Source organism: Hemicordylus capensis, chromosome 2, assembly GCF_027244095.1.
Source record: "Hemicordylus capensis ecotype Gifberg chromosome 2, rHemCap1.1.pri, whole genome shotgun sequence".
Lineage (NCBI taxonomy): Eukaryota > Metazoa > Chordata > Lepidosauria > Squamata > Cordylidae > Hemicordylus > Hemicordylus capensis.
Genome location: NC_069658.1, coordinates 133,429,518 through 133,442,792, shown reverse-complemented (window position 1 = coordinate 133,442,792; position 13,275 = coordinate 133,429,518). Strand labels below are relative to the sequence as shown.

Below are 13,275 nucleotides of genomic sequence, written 5' to 3'. Positions count from 1 at the left end.
TTCACAGTTTCATTAAATATGCAACATATTGCCCATATGCAAAAGGAAGTAACCGTGTGCAAAAGGAATAACCCAAATATGGTTATTTCATTCATTACAACATTTTCGTTAATCCAACTAGTACATACGCAGGCCAGGGTCAGCCAAAACCTGTTTTTCCCTCATCACTGCTCATGTACGAGCTTGGGCTACTTCCAGCCCAGCTGCACACACAGTCAGGTGCCTAGAGCACCCATCTCTTGGGAGAATCCCCCAATGCATCGTGCATGTCGTGTGGTGCATTGTGGGATTCCCTCTGGAGCTGTGCGCTGTGCCATGCAGCACTTCTAGTCTGGGTCTAGTCTTCTAGACTCTCAGAATCATAACATCACTTGTCTGGGGGGAAGGTGAGTAAAACAAGCCTTCCCCCCACACCTGCCCACCACCCCACCCGCCCGGTCATGTGAACGGCCTCTATATGTAGTTCAACTGAAATGTATGGTCAGATCTAGGGAAGAAAGGAAAACAATGCATCTTTTCATGGCTCCAATATTCAACAAACCATTTCCACTCAATGTGAAATATGGTTCAGGATGTTAAGCTATTAATTATAGTGATCTGAATTACAGGTGATATTTAGAAACCTTTGTCTGCAATGACAATTGTTTATCCCTTGTTGGGAATATCATTTCCCCCTTTTTATTTCTTTCATATTCTAAATTTTCAGTTAATGGTTGTAATATATAGGAACGAAGACATGCAAATATCCTTAGAAATCTGTTTTGAATATTGCCAGATCCACGACACTCAGAAAATTGTGGTGTGTGTGCGGGGGTGGGGGTTTACTAGATTATCAATGAGATCTAGGATCCCTTAATTTGTGTGTGCACCATTCTGAGATGTCCTAAGACTATTTTTCCTAAAGATCGATCAACAAAAGTCTTCTAAAAATCATATCTGCCTCAGGGAACTGAAGAGCACTCAAGAACTACGGCAACCTGTATCAACTTACAGTATATATAGGTTAGAGAATCAAATAGAATATACAGCCACAAGACAGCACATCAGTGATGGAAAGAAGGGGTGGTTGGGGAAGATTTGGGGCAATGGCTGGAGGGGACAAAAGAGAGAGGAGGAGTCAGGGTGGCTTATCTTTTGGTTGACTGGGGATTCTATTGCATGTGTGGGCTACTGAAATAGGCCACATGGTGGGATAGGTGACCAAGTTACATTGCCTGCAGTATGCATGGCTGGCACCAAACTGGGGTAAAAGGTAAAGTTGTACTGTCAAGTCGGTGTCGACTCTTGGTGACCACAGAGCCATGTGGTTCCAGTGCTATATCAAAGGGTCCATGGCTCACTCCTGAGGCCCCAGACGCCATATGGAGAGTACCAGGAGGAGGAGGCAGCAGTGGTCCAAGCCTGTACTTCTCTGACACCCTCCACATCCACAAATGGGAATATCTCTCAGAAGCCTCTGAGGGGCATTCCCATTTGCAGATGGGGTGTGTGCTGGGAGACTACAGTAGCAGTGTGTCTCCTGGCTGGAAGATCACCACTGCCTTCACCCCTCATGCCATTGGCCAGTGGGGTTCCTCCAAGATCCTTCACTGGGGAGAAGCCCATCAGTCAATAGGGAGAGGGAAGAAGGATGTTGAGCTCCTCAGGGATGGCAGCTCTCCCCTGCAGGGTTCCTGGCTGTACCCCAGCCCACCCTGTCAATAAACACCATGCTCTGAGTTGAAAATGACAGCCAAGTAAAGTCTTCAGTCTTTTGGAGTAAGGAAGGAGGGGGGTTGCCTCCAGAGCTGAAAGACCAGGCATTAGACAACTAGGATGTTGCTCAATATCCACTCTCTGTGGGCAGGCAAGAGGTTGGGAGAGAAGAGCTGGTCTTGTGGTAGCAAGTGTAAGAGATTTGAGATGCCCCAAAATTCCCTTGCAACTTGGAAGGGATAGAGGTCTCAAAGGTCCTATGTTAAAGGAACATTAAATCTCTGCTGAGATTTTGCTGCATGCTGAGATTCACTGAGATTTTGGTGAGAAATAAAGCTTTGATTTTTTCCTATTTGTTTCTCGTTCTTGTGTCTTCGCGAATCTTGGGGATCATAGCAGCCAAGCCTTTGACAAGAACCTGCAGTTTCCTTTAACGTAGGACCTGTGAGACCTCCATCCCTTCCAAGTTGCAAGGGAGTTTGGGGGCATCTCAAATCTCTTACACAAGCATGACATGCCTCCTTAGCTAAGCAGGGTCTGCCCTGGTTGCATATGAATGGGAGACTAGAAGTGTGAGCACTGTAAGATATTCCCCTCAGGGGATGGAGCTGCTCTCAGAAGAGCATCTAGGTTCCAAGTTCCTTCCCTGGCATCTCCAAGATAGGGCTGAGAGAGACTCCTGCCTGCAGCCTTGGAGAAGCCACTGCCAGTCTGTGAAGACAATACTGAGCTAGATAGACCAATGGTCTGACTCAGTATATGGCAGCTTCCTATGTTCCAAACTATTGGAACACAACCAAATTAATCAGAATATGCATGTTGAAGAATCTGTCAAGTCTCTACACTAGGTAAATTTAAACACAAACCTGGGCCACAAATGAAGCCAATATCAGGCACTCCCACATTCTGTGTCTCAATGAGCCTGGACTCTAGCTGTACCTCCAGATTTGGAGAAATTATTAGAAATTTGCAAAGCAACCAAAAAGAAATGCATTACCAGGGGTGTAACTATAATAGAGCAAGGGAAACAGTTGTCTGGGGGCCCACTGCCTTGAGGGGCTCGCCAGAGGCAAGTCACAGGACTGACTCCCCCAGCTGTGCACCCACCCGGGCTTCCTACAGTTATATTCATCCTCCCAAATTGGTGTGAGTGTTAAGACCTGGAGCTACCAGAACAGCATATCTTTCTCTAGTACCATTAAATGACTTGCATCATCCACAATTTACAAAACCCTAAGAAAAATAATTTAGGATGATGTTCTGTTGTGGCGCGCACACACACACACACACACACACACACACACACACACACAGAGAGATATAGATATACTATGCTTTTTGTTACCACTATTCAGCCTCATTTAAGATTTCTTTACTTCATGAGCTGAGCTCCAGTGAGCAGGGGGGCTGTTTTAAAATCTTGTCTCTGGGCCCACTCCAACCTTGCTACGCCCCTGATAAAGTCCAAAACATGCATTTTGCTTGAATGGGGTTGCAGCTCTATCTTGAATTGTATATGGAATCAAGTGCCAGATTTGTTCTCTCTCTTCTTTTTTAATGAGGCATTGCAGTTCTTTGCTCCAGTCCTCTTGCTGGGCACTGCGTCTTTTTTGAGCCTGCCTTCCTAGGTCTTCCTAGGTACTACTAGATCTTCCAGTAGTACCGGAAGATCTTGGATTTGGACATATGGGGAAGACAGATCAGCTCCTCAAGGATTGGTAGGGCTTCTGAGGCACCACTGAAAGCAGGGCTACATGTGGTAGTGAGGACTATCTATCTATCTATCTATCTATCTATCTATCTATCTATCTGTCTGTCTGTCTGTCTGTCTGTCTAGTATACCACCCACTACCAAATTCTCTAGGTGATTTACCGCATAAAACAAACCCAGAATAAAACAAACCAAGAATTTAACAGCTAAAACATATAAAAACCAGATTGAAATATCCAAAACACCAACTAACTAAAAAGCTTGGCTGAAGAGATGTATCTTTAGTTGTTTCCTAAAAGCCAACAGGGATGGAGCAACTCTAAGCTCAGCAGGAAGTGCATTCCACAGTGCTGGAGCAACTACAGAGAAGGCACACCTTTGAGTCGCCACCAGACGAGCTGGTGGCACCCTCAGACGCATCTCCCCTGAAGATCTTAATAGGTGGTAGAGTTCATAACAAATAAGGTGTTCCCACAAGTACTGTGGGCCCAAGCCATTAAGGGCTTTATAGGTAATAACCAGCACTTTGTATTTTGCCCAGAAACCTATTTGTAGCCAGTGTAGATCTTTTAGAATTGGAGGAATATGGTCTCTACGGGATGTCCCGGAGACCAATCTGGCAGCAGCATTTTGCACCAATTGCAGCTTCCAGACTATGTAGAAAGGCAGCCCCTTGTAGAGTGCGTTGCAGTAGTCAAGCCTGGGGGTTACCAGCATGTGCACCACTGTCTTGAGGTCACTCACTTCCAGGAAAGGGCACAGTTGGCGAACCAGTCAAAGCTGATAAAAAGCACTCCTGGCTACTGCTTCTACCTGAGGTACCAGAAAGAGGGTTGGGTCCAGAAGTACTCCAAAACTGCAAGCCCATTCCTATTAATAATAATAATTAATACTATCTAATGCTATAATATAATATAATATAATATAATATAATATAATATAATATAATATAATATAATAATAATAATTAGACAATTATTATTCCAGGTGTGCTGCTCAATAGGTGAAAGGAGACTAATACACAACAAGACTACAGAGGGAATGTGCAGAAGCTGAGACTGCCTTTTTTTTCACTTCAGCAGAAGCTGAAAGGAACATCATACCAGAGTATAGAGTCATACGCGGCAACCCTGCCTACAAATGAGCATTTGCAGCAACTAGAGTTGCAAATCCCCCAGTTTTTCTATCTTTATGACTAAACTTCCCTATAGGTGCAAAAGCAAAGTGATAGCCAGATGGCTTTGCTTATGGCAATCCACATTTCTGGAAAGATAGTATCACAATAGAACAAGTAGTCCCTTCATTTATCTGGATATTTTATTATGTTAACATATTTGACTAGAACTTTTACTGTCTGGCAAGACAAGCCCTCTTCAGTAGTTTTAAGAGCAGGCTTTTGGCCAAAAGTGCCTTGCTCTGTTTTCAAGCACTCTAACCTAATCCAGCAACAATCTTCAAGTATGTATTTTTGATAGAAGTCTAGGAGACTGCTCTGGTAGTTAAACAGGCCAGGGCACTTAACACCTAGCTGAATTAAATGCTTACAGCTAGGTACTCTAAATACTCTATTTATAACTCCTCCAAAAATCTGCTTTACTAGTAGAGGGTCAGTAAGACAAGGGGCATCAGAAGGCCCTTTTGGTGGACTTTTTCTTCAAAATATTACATACAGTGGCAGTGCAAAGCAATTTTTATTTGTCTGAATTGCACCATATTCTATTATTCGTGTGTGTGTGTGTGTGTGTGTGTGTGTGTGTGTGTGTGTTTTACAGCTTAGGTTGCCTTGTTTTGGTTTGCTTGGTGAGAGTAAAACAATTCAGCATTAGAATCAAAGATCCAGCATTAGAAGCATTGGCACATTATGCATTCCTTGGTCCACATCACAGTTTTAGTGAAGAGTAAGGAGGTCATCTTGCTCCCCAGAGTACGATGATCTAAAGGAAAGCGCAAAACCCTAAGTTAAGAGATCATGAGAAGCTTTGAGGGGAGAAGTACTCACAAGTGCAACAGAAGTTGGAAAACTGCTGCAGGTTCAGAAATCACTGCTGTCTCCACCTCTTCTGTTGCTGATTCTGTGCAGCAATGAGAAACACAAAGTTGCTCAATACGTAGTGAGCTCACCCCATCTCTTTGACATGTGTACCTGTATAGCAGGGCTGCTCAACTTCGGCCCTCCAGCTGTTTTTGGACTGCAACTCCCATAATCCCCAGCCACAGCAGTCAATTGCACTCCCAGGCCCCAATGAAGACAGGACATGCTTACCTGGAGTAAATTAGGACCACTTTATTAATGTATAGCGGATAACATACTTGTAATGAGGTCCCTAACTAATCAGAGAGTGGGTACTCCTCCCGTGCGGTGGCCACCTCCTAGTGAGGGCCATCCCACACCAGGGCGAAGGGCCGGGTACTGATTCTGTCAGGCGCCATGTCCTGACCTCCTCTCACCGCGAGGCTTCACCCTGCTGAGAGGGGAGCAGCCTGACCCACCCCACCCCAAACCCAAGCCGCCAAAGCTCTGAGCTAGTGAGTCACACTAACCCTCAAGTGGGGGCCATTCCCAGCCCTCTGGGCCGCCATAACCCAAAAGGCTGTTCCCACCCCACCCCCACACAAGTGTGGGCAGTATCAGTTTCCTGGTTGTAGGTATACCATTGGTTGTACACACAGGGCCAAGAATACACTTTGTCAAACTATATAATATATAGTGGTTGGTGAGTATTAGAAACCTCACCATTACTTCATCAGGTAATTCCACTGAAGGCCTCAGTCAGTGAGAGTACCTGTACTGGTGTGTGAAGTGACTACATGGGGTTTGCCTCCAAATCTGTATAAAATAACCTAACTAGTACTATTTGCTACCAGCTCGCTCTTTTGTTATGTTAGCTCTGCTTCAAGTCTCGGTTGGTATTGTATACTTAAGAAATAGAGCCTATTTAAATGAACTAGCATCTGCAAATGAGCAATGCCCAATTTCTTTTTTTCTGGAACAGGTACAAACAACATGATTGCCAGCTATTTTGTCCTTATTCTGAATCTATATTTCTTGGCACATAGAATCCAGGGCCAATCGGGTGAGGGGGCAAGGGCGGCATTTGGTTTGGGCCTCAAACTCAGTGGGAGCCTCAGATTTAGACACTTCTTACTTTTGGGGCATTTGATAAGTCACAACTTTTTTTTATGTGCATCTCTTATCGGACCAAAATGTGACTATTTAGAGCTGAGAATTTGAGCAAATAAAATATGTGATTTGGTAAAAGACACAATTTTTTGTTAACTGACATAGATTTTGTCATATTAAAGAGTTTAAAATGTTCATAAATATTAATAAAAATATATTGGTTCTGTTGCCACAAGATTACACCCTGATGAATGTGTCCTCTCAGATCAGCTGATTATATTAAAAAACCACTCTTTTTGGCTCTCTCTCTTCTCAAGTGCATAGAGAACTGTTACATTTTAGTGTCTGTACAGTTTTACATCTAGTTGACTAAGGAATTATTTATGTGTGAGAATTCCTCATTATTATCTTCATATGGTAGATAGAAGAGGTGACTGGTTGGTTGGCTGAGCCCTAGCTTGATAGCTTGGCCATCATCACAGGCTTTTGTAGTCTATAGGCACACATACAACTAAATAATCAGTTTCCTCCAAGACTGCTTAGAGCTGGTCAACCACCACCCTCTCAATCATCTTACCTAACCATGGGAGGTTGGGTAATGGCCTATAATTATCCATTACCAGGGGATCCAGAGTGGGCTTCTTAAGAAGGGGTCTAACCACTGTCTCCTTCATACCTCCCTGAGCCATTTTTTGAAAGGTGGTATAGAAATTGAATAAATAATAATAGTAATAATAATAATAATAATAATAATAATAATAATAATAATAAACAAACAAACAAACATACAAACAGACCTCCTGTAGGTGTTGGACTAAAATTTCCATAATCCCTGATTATTGGCCACTGTGGCAGGGGATCAGTGTTCCCTCTAACAGGGATTCCCAGATGTTGTTGACTACTAGGCTCTACACATGATCGAGGAGTGGAGCCAAGGAGGGTTTGGTAGGGAGAGCGGGCTTAGCCGAATTGGCCAAATTGGCTGCCCAGATGAGCACCATTTTGGATGGGCGTTTCTGTACCCAGTTTCTGAGCTATAGCAGTTAGTTGTCCAAAAGCAGCTGGAGGACTGAAGTTGTGCAGCCCTATTTTAAAGTAAGGCTGACTTGTGCAATCTGGGAATCATTTTTCATTATATATCTACAAACAGGACTCATAATGTTACAAAAATTGTCTTTATTAAAAGCATTTAAGACAAACTTTGTTATGCTGTTGCAAACATTTTAAAATGCAAATTACAGACAATGATAAAGACTTACTAAAATATGCATGACGAATCTGCACTTTATTTCCTCTGTGGCTTATGAACAGTCTCCTGCCTAATGAGTATTAATTAAATACACCTCCGCTGTAGGAAATTGGAAAATCAGATCACTTGCTATGTTGTGTGGGCCAAGAAAGCACCCATCACCTACATTTAGCTCCACAGGAAGAGAGCTGGTTTGGATAATTTTGCAAGAGGTAATGTTTTCCTCAATATCACCTCCCTTAGGGATGCTCATAGATGTTCATACACACTTTGTGACTTTGGCTGCAAACCACTTCTCTGTTGACTTCAATTAACACACTTCAGAACAAATGGTTTAAAGAATGTAGTCTTGGACTGGAACTTTTCTGCAAGGCGGCATAAGAATTCCTTTTCACAAATTGCAATTTCACAATTGCAAAGCAGGGAAGCAAAAGCCTAGGCTCTGTGTTCCCCTTGCTAGGAGAAGATGGGCAGCATGGGGAAGTTTTGACACCAGTGACCAGTCCAATGAAACCCACAGAGGAAGAGTGGTTGTAATAATTTGCTCCTGGTATGAACAAATGATCATCCCTACTTCAAGGAGAAAGAAAGAACTAAACTCAAAATTACTACTTGCAAAAAAGGGACCGAACACAATGTCTCCTGTGATTACTTGTGAGGAATGCACAGGGCAGTGCCCAGTGCCTCAGTACGATTCACAGTAAAATTAGCACAGACTAAAATAAAGGAGAGGCTTGAAATTCTTGAGGAAATTGTTTTGGGATGAGTGGATGGTGGAGGCGGGCAGTGGGGACAGTTGTGGTATTAAGTCAATGCAGACTATGTAGATTAAGCACTGAAGAAGAGTTAATGACCTGAAAGAGCTGTATACACTGTCAGTAATATATTCACTTCTGTGGGGTCATAGCCAATATATGCATGCCTCAATATGATTGGAGAATGGTGGTGGTTATGTAATTGTAGATTTTTCCAAGATAGTAGCTTTCACAACAGAAACACATATGAGGTCGTTCTCATCTTCTTCTATCAGAACTTTAATGGGCTGAAATTACTTTGATGAGGCAGGGCAGGCTTTGTCAGTGATAGCACCCATACTGTGAAACAGCCAACCAGTGGAAGCCTGCCAGATCTCTTCTGTTATGTAGAATGTACATACTTTTTACATTACAGTAAATAATTTTTTGTATGTTTTTGTAAAGAAAATCAGTTTGATGTGGCTAATTGGTTTCAACTGATCCTAGCGTTCTGTTTTTATTTAGTTTATGATGTTTTTTTTTTAATATTGTTTTTATGTCTTTTAATCATATTAATTATTTTATGTCATCTTCAGCTTTTATAAAATGCTTGCAACTAATATATTAAATAACCTAGTAGCAAACGTGCTAAGATGGTAAAGTATTAAACTGAGATATCTGGACAACTGAACTAATTTTTAGGGAGAAATTGCTCAGATTTACCCACATTTGCTACATATAAAATAACATAAATTCAGACCTATAGCAGGCGCCACTCCCAGTTACGCTCGCAATTGTCCGCAGAGGCAAATGCTGAAACAGTTACTGCGGGCACTTCCATAAGAAAGTAGCCAGAAACATGCAGGCATGATGATGCAGGTCAAAACTATGGCTTATTTTCTAAATTCTACTACTGTTACTACTAAATACTACTACGGTTGAATATGTATATACTGCTTTTCAACAAAGTGTTCAAAGTGGTATTTTGTTCAAAGCATCATGAGTATTGGTATGAGGGCTAAGAAACATTTTTGCTGGGATGGGGCGGGGAGCGGCTGTCAGTCAGGGCTGATAGTACCGGACTTGGTGCATTATTCATCTGACTTGGTACAAAGTCCTGTTACAGGGAAGGTCATAGCTTAGTGGCAGAGCACCTGATTTACATGCAGAAGGTCCCAGGTTAGGTCCCTGGCATCTCCAGGTAGGGCCGGAAAAGATCCGCATCAGAAATGCTAGACAGCCACTGCCAATTAGTGTAGATAATGCTAACCTAGAGGGACAATGGTCTGGCTCAGATCATAATGTGTAAGACAGGTTCATATTTACAAGACAGCTTCTCACAAAAACTTGCTCCATGGAGCAATTGCGCGCTCTCTCTCTCTCTCTCCAAATGTAAAAAGAAAAAGCTAAGCGGGGGGTGGGGAGTCACCCCCCACAACTGAAGTTGGTTGCGGGATGACACTGGATCTATAAACTGGTGGACTGCAGAGCTAGGAATTCTCCTGAAATAAATAAATCCAGAGGTGGTGCACTTTATTGGCTGGAATGGTTTCTTGGGAAGTCCCTGGTGAAGCTTGATCCAACCATAAACAGAATAGGCAGTCATAGGCAGGCAAGCCATTTAAGCTATTCTCACGATCAGTGGAAAGTGGGCTAAGGGTGCTTAGCCCGCTTCCCACCGATCGTGGGACTCACCGGGCTCGCAGCTGAGCCTGGTTGAGTCAAAGTGGGTCACCCACTTAAGTAGTCCTCCCCTAAGCCCAGGTTAGTGGAGCGAGAGCTCTGCTAACCCAGGCTTTCCAATCGTGAGTTGCTGTGGATCATGTCCGCACCACGACAACTCACGTGTAGACCTCCGACTGCGCGCTGAAAAGCAGCCTCCTGGCTTGGGGGTCTCTCCAGCATGCCCTGCGCAGTTGCGCAGGGCATGCTGGAGCTTCCGGGTGCCGTGCGGCCCCTGATCCTCCCAGGCCCCGCCAGCTCTGTAACAAAGCGGGCAGCTGCTTTGGCCGCCCAGAGCAGACTACCTGCTCATGTGCAGGGATAGCGGGCTAAGCCCACTCTCCCCATTAACCCTCCCCAGGCTCTTCTCGCTGATCATTATCTTGTAATCTCAGTATGACAGTGGGAAGGAGAAGATAGTAACACTGACTTATCTTTGTAAGGATTAATGAGATAATGAGGCAATTCTCACAATCACCCAAATGCGGGCTGAGGGAGCCTAGCCCGCTTTTGGGCAGCCGTGTGCTGCAACGAGAGCTTTGTGGTTCCTGGCAGCTAGCCCTCAAAAATACCCCTCCCCTAAGACAAGGTTAATGGAGCGAGTGCTCCGTTAACCACGTCTTTTTGCTCGTGTGTTGCCGCGGCGCGTGGTGACACACAAGTAGACCCCCGACCAGGAGGCTGCAAGCAGCGGGGCATCCTGGAACTTCTGGGGGACGTGCAGCCCCGATCCCCACAGCTCCATGATGGAGTCGGCAGTCATGTGGGTGGCTGAGCTTCCCAGGCTGCCTTCTGATTACCTTCCGATTGTCTAAGCCCGGTCTCCCCGCAAACCCCCTTCCTTCGAGTCTCACTGATCATGAGACTTGCCTCAATGTATTTGAAGCACTGGAGCTTGCAACAAGAGCTATAGAAATGCTAAATGTTGTTAAACATTTGGCTGGGGCTAGTGTTCTATCTATCTATCTATCATATTTATATACTGCCTGATATGTGTATCTCTAGGTGGTGTTTTAGAAAAAGGAACAACAATCATTTAAACAAGTGGGCTCTAATTTCCCCCCTTTCCAGCACACATTAACTTCCTTCTTAAACAATCCCTAGAAAGAAGCACTTTGTCATCAATGCTGTGGGCAGGTATACCAGGCAGTGGGCAGATACAAAAAGGAATTATTCACAGGTTAGGAGAGACATGCAGGTATGCTTGTCTAGTAAATAAAATTTCAGCCAAGGAACAATCCTCAGGTGAAGTGATGTGTGATGGGACATCTATTATGTATATTGCCCTAGGTAAATAAGGAGCTGTGATGCAAAGATGGGCCTAGTCATCTTCAGCAACAGATTTGGGTGCCCTTAAGGGTGGCAGAATAAGGATCTGTCCCACGGGGCACCATCAACCAGGAAGTTCTCCTGCACGTCCTATAGGTGCTGTTCCAGTGTGTGGTATTTCTCTTGCACAGTTCCTTTTTATTTCAATGAGGATTGTGCAGATCTGTCCAGTGGATTGTGTCTTGTGTTAAGTCATGGGAGGGGTATCATGTGGATTTTCCGTCTTTGACAATTGTGTCTCAGCCTGGCTCAGCTGCAATGCTCTGCAATGAAGTTCACCCTTAAAACATGTGCCTTTATATTACTCAAATCTTTCACCAGAGAGAAAGTGGTAAGGGGTGGCTCACCCACCTCCCCCACATTGTTGAACCCCATGACAAAAAAGGTGTTTTGAAGATATTGGTGTTTTTAAAAAACAAAAAGCAAACCTTCACTATATCACTATAAAGCTGCTTGGGCCTGACTGACCCAATGAGGGTTAGCATTCATGTAGGGGTTAGAGTTGGGGATTGGACTGGGGGTAGGATTGGGTTTAGGGTTCAAACAAACTGGTAGATCTCATTAACTTTTACACACAGAAAGTCCAGACTTTGTGGTACAGGATGCATGCAGGCAAACTGCAAGCCGTTGTACCCACACACTGACGCTCACATCTTTCTCGAACACAGCATTGACTCACTTATGTTTAGCACAGGACCAATAATGTAAAAGAGGCTATTTTTATGTCAGAAACTTAACATGTGGAACAAGGTTTGCTCCCTTTAGGAAATCTGCTTTGCCCCTTCCATACCCCCACCTGATATTTCCCACCCCCTGGTGATACCACTGGTTATCCCACATCCCTCCTCAAACCCTTTGCTGTTTTTTTGTTTTTAGAGTGCAGCCCCAGGCACATTTATGTGGAGAGTCCAGCTCTAGTACTCCATTCTCGAATAAGCTTGCACAGGATTGTAGGTTTGTAATTCCATGCACACTTTCCTGAGCGCAAGTCCCAATGAGCACGAAGAGGCCTTAGGCACAGCAGGACTGTACAGTGGAAGGAAGTCTCAAGGCGGCAGCTTCCTCTCAAGTAAGCGTCGCGAGCAGAGGAGAGACCCCAGGCTTCGCCTCCAAACACAGGACTGGGCTGCTGCTGCTGCTGCAAGTGTTAACTATGCCGTGGCGGGAGGGAGGGAATGATGGTGATCGCCAGAGGAGAGCAGTAGCTCTTGCGAACACGGTCTCGAATGGATGCTGAGGTAACCTGAGGAGACTGCCTCGTTTTTCTCTCTCTTTCTTGTTTAATCGTTGGTTGGCCGTGCGCAGTGCACGGGAACGAGGGCGAAAGCGTTAGGCTCCCATTCGGGCATTTATTTCTCATTCAGCAGCAAAGGCGGGAGCCCGGGAGGAGGCGGCGGCAGCAGCAGCCCTTGCGTTGCCACTACAGCGAGCTAGCAAGCACCGGGTTCCCGGCCGGCTTCAATGTCATGCGGTGAAGCGGCCACCCAACACACCCACCTCCCTTCCTCGCAGTGGGGGGTTTACCGCCGCGGCAACACTTCGCCCACTGCTTCCCAGACTTGGAAACAGCCCGCCAGAAAGGCCACCCGGAGGAGGACGGGGAAGGGGAAAGAGAGGGCTGCTCTTGCCTCTCGTGGCTGGTTGGCGCCCCCCGCACCCCCGGCCGGCACCTTGGCGCAGAGACAGAGAGAGACCCTGCAGCCGTCGAGCTGAA

At 44.9% G+C, this 13,275-nt stretch overlaps 1 protein-coding gene across 7 annotated transcripts in view; it reads left to right on the top strand.

The window, feature by feature from the left end:
* PALM2AKAP2 (PALM2 and AKAP2 fusion) overlaps positions 1-13,275 on the top strand; it is a 392,130-nt gene that overhangs the window by 237,222 nt on the left and 141,633 nt on the right. The window contains exon 1 of one of the 7 annotated variants that reach the window (XM_053289410.1): positions 12,724-12,799. The exons of the other annotated variants lie outside the window; for them this stretch is intronic. Coding sequence (XP_053145385.1) covers positions 12,788-12,799 — 12 coding nt within the window. The 5' untranslated portion in view covers positions 12,724-12,787. Of the gene's footprint in view, positions 1-12,723; positions 12,800-13,275 lie in introns of those variants that run through there. 7 annotated transcript variants of the gene reach the window in all.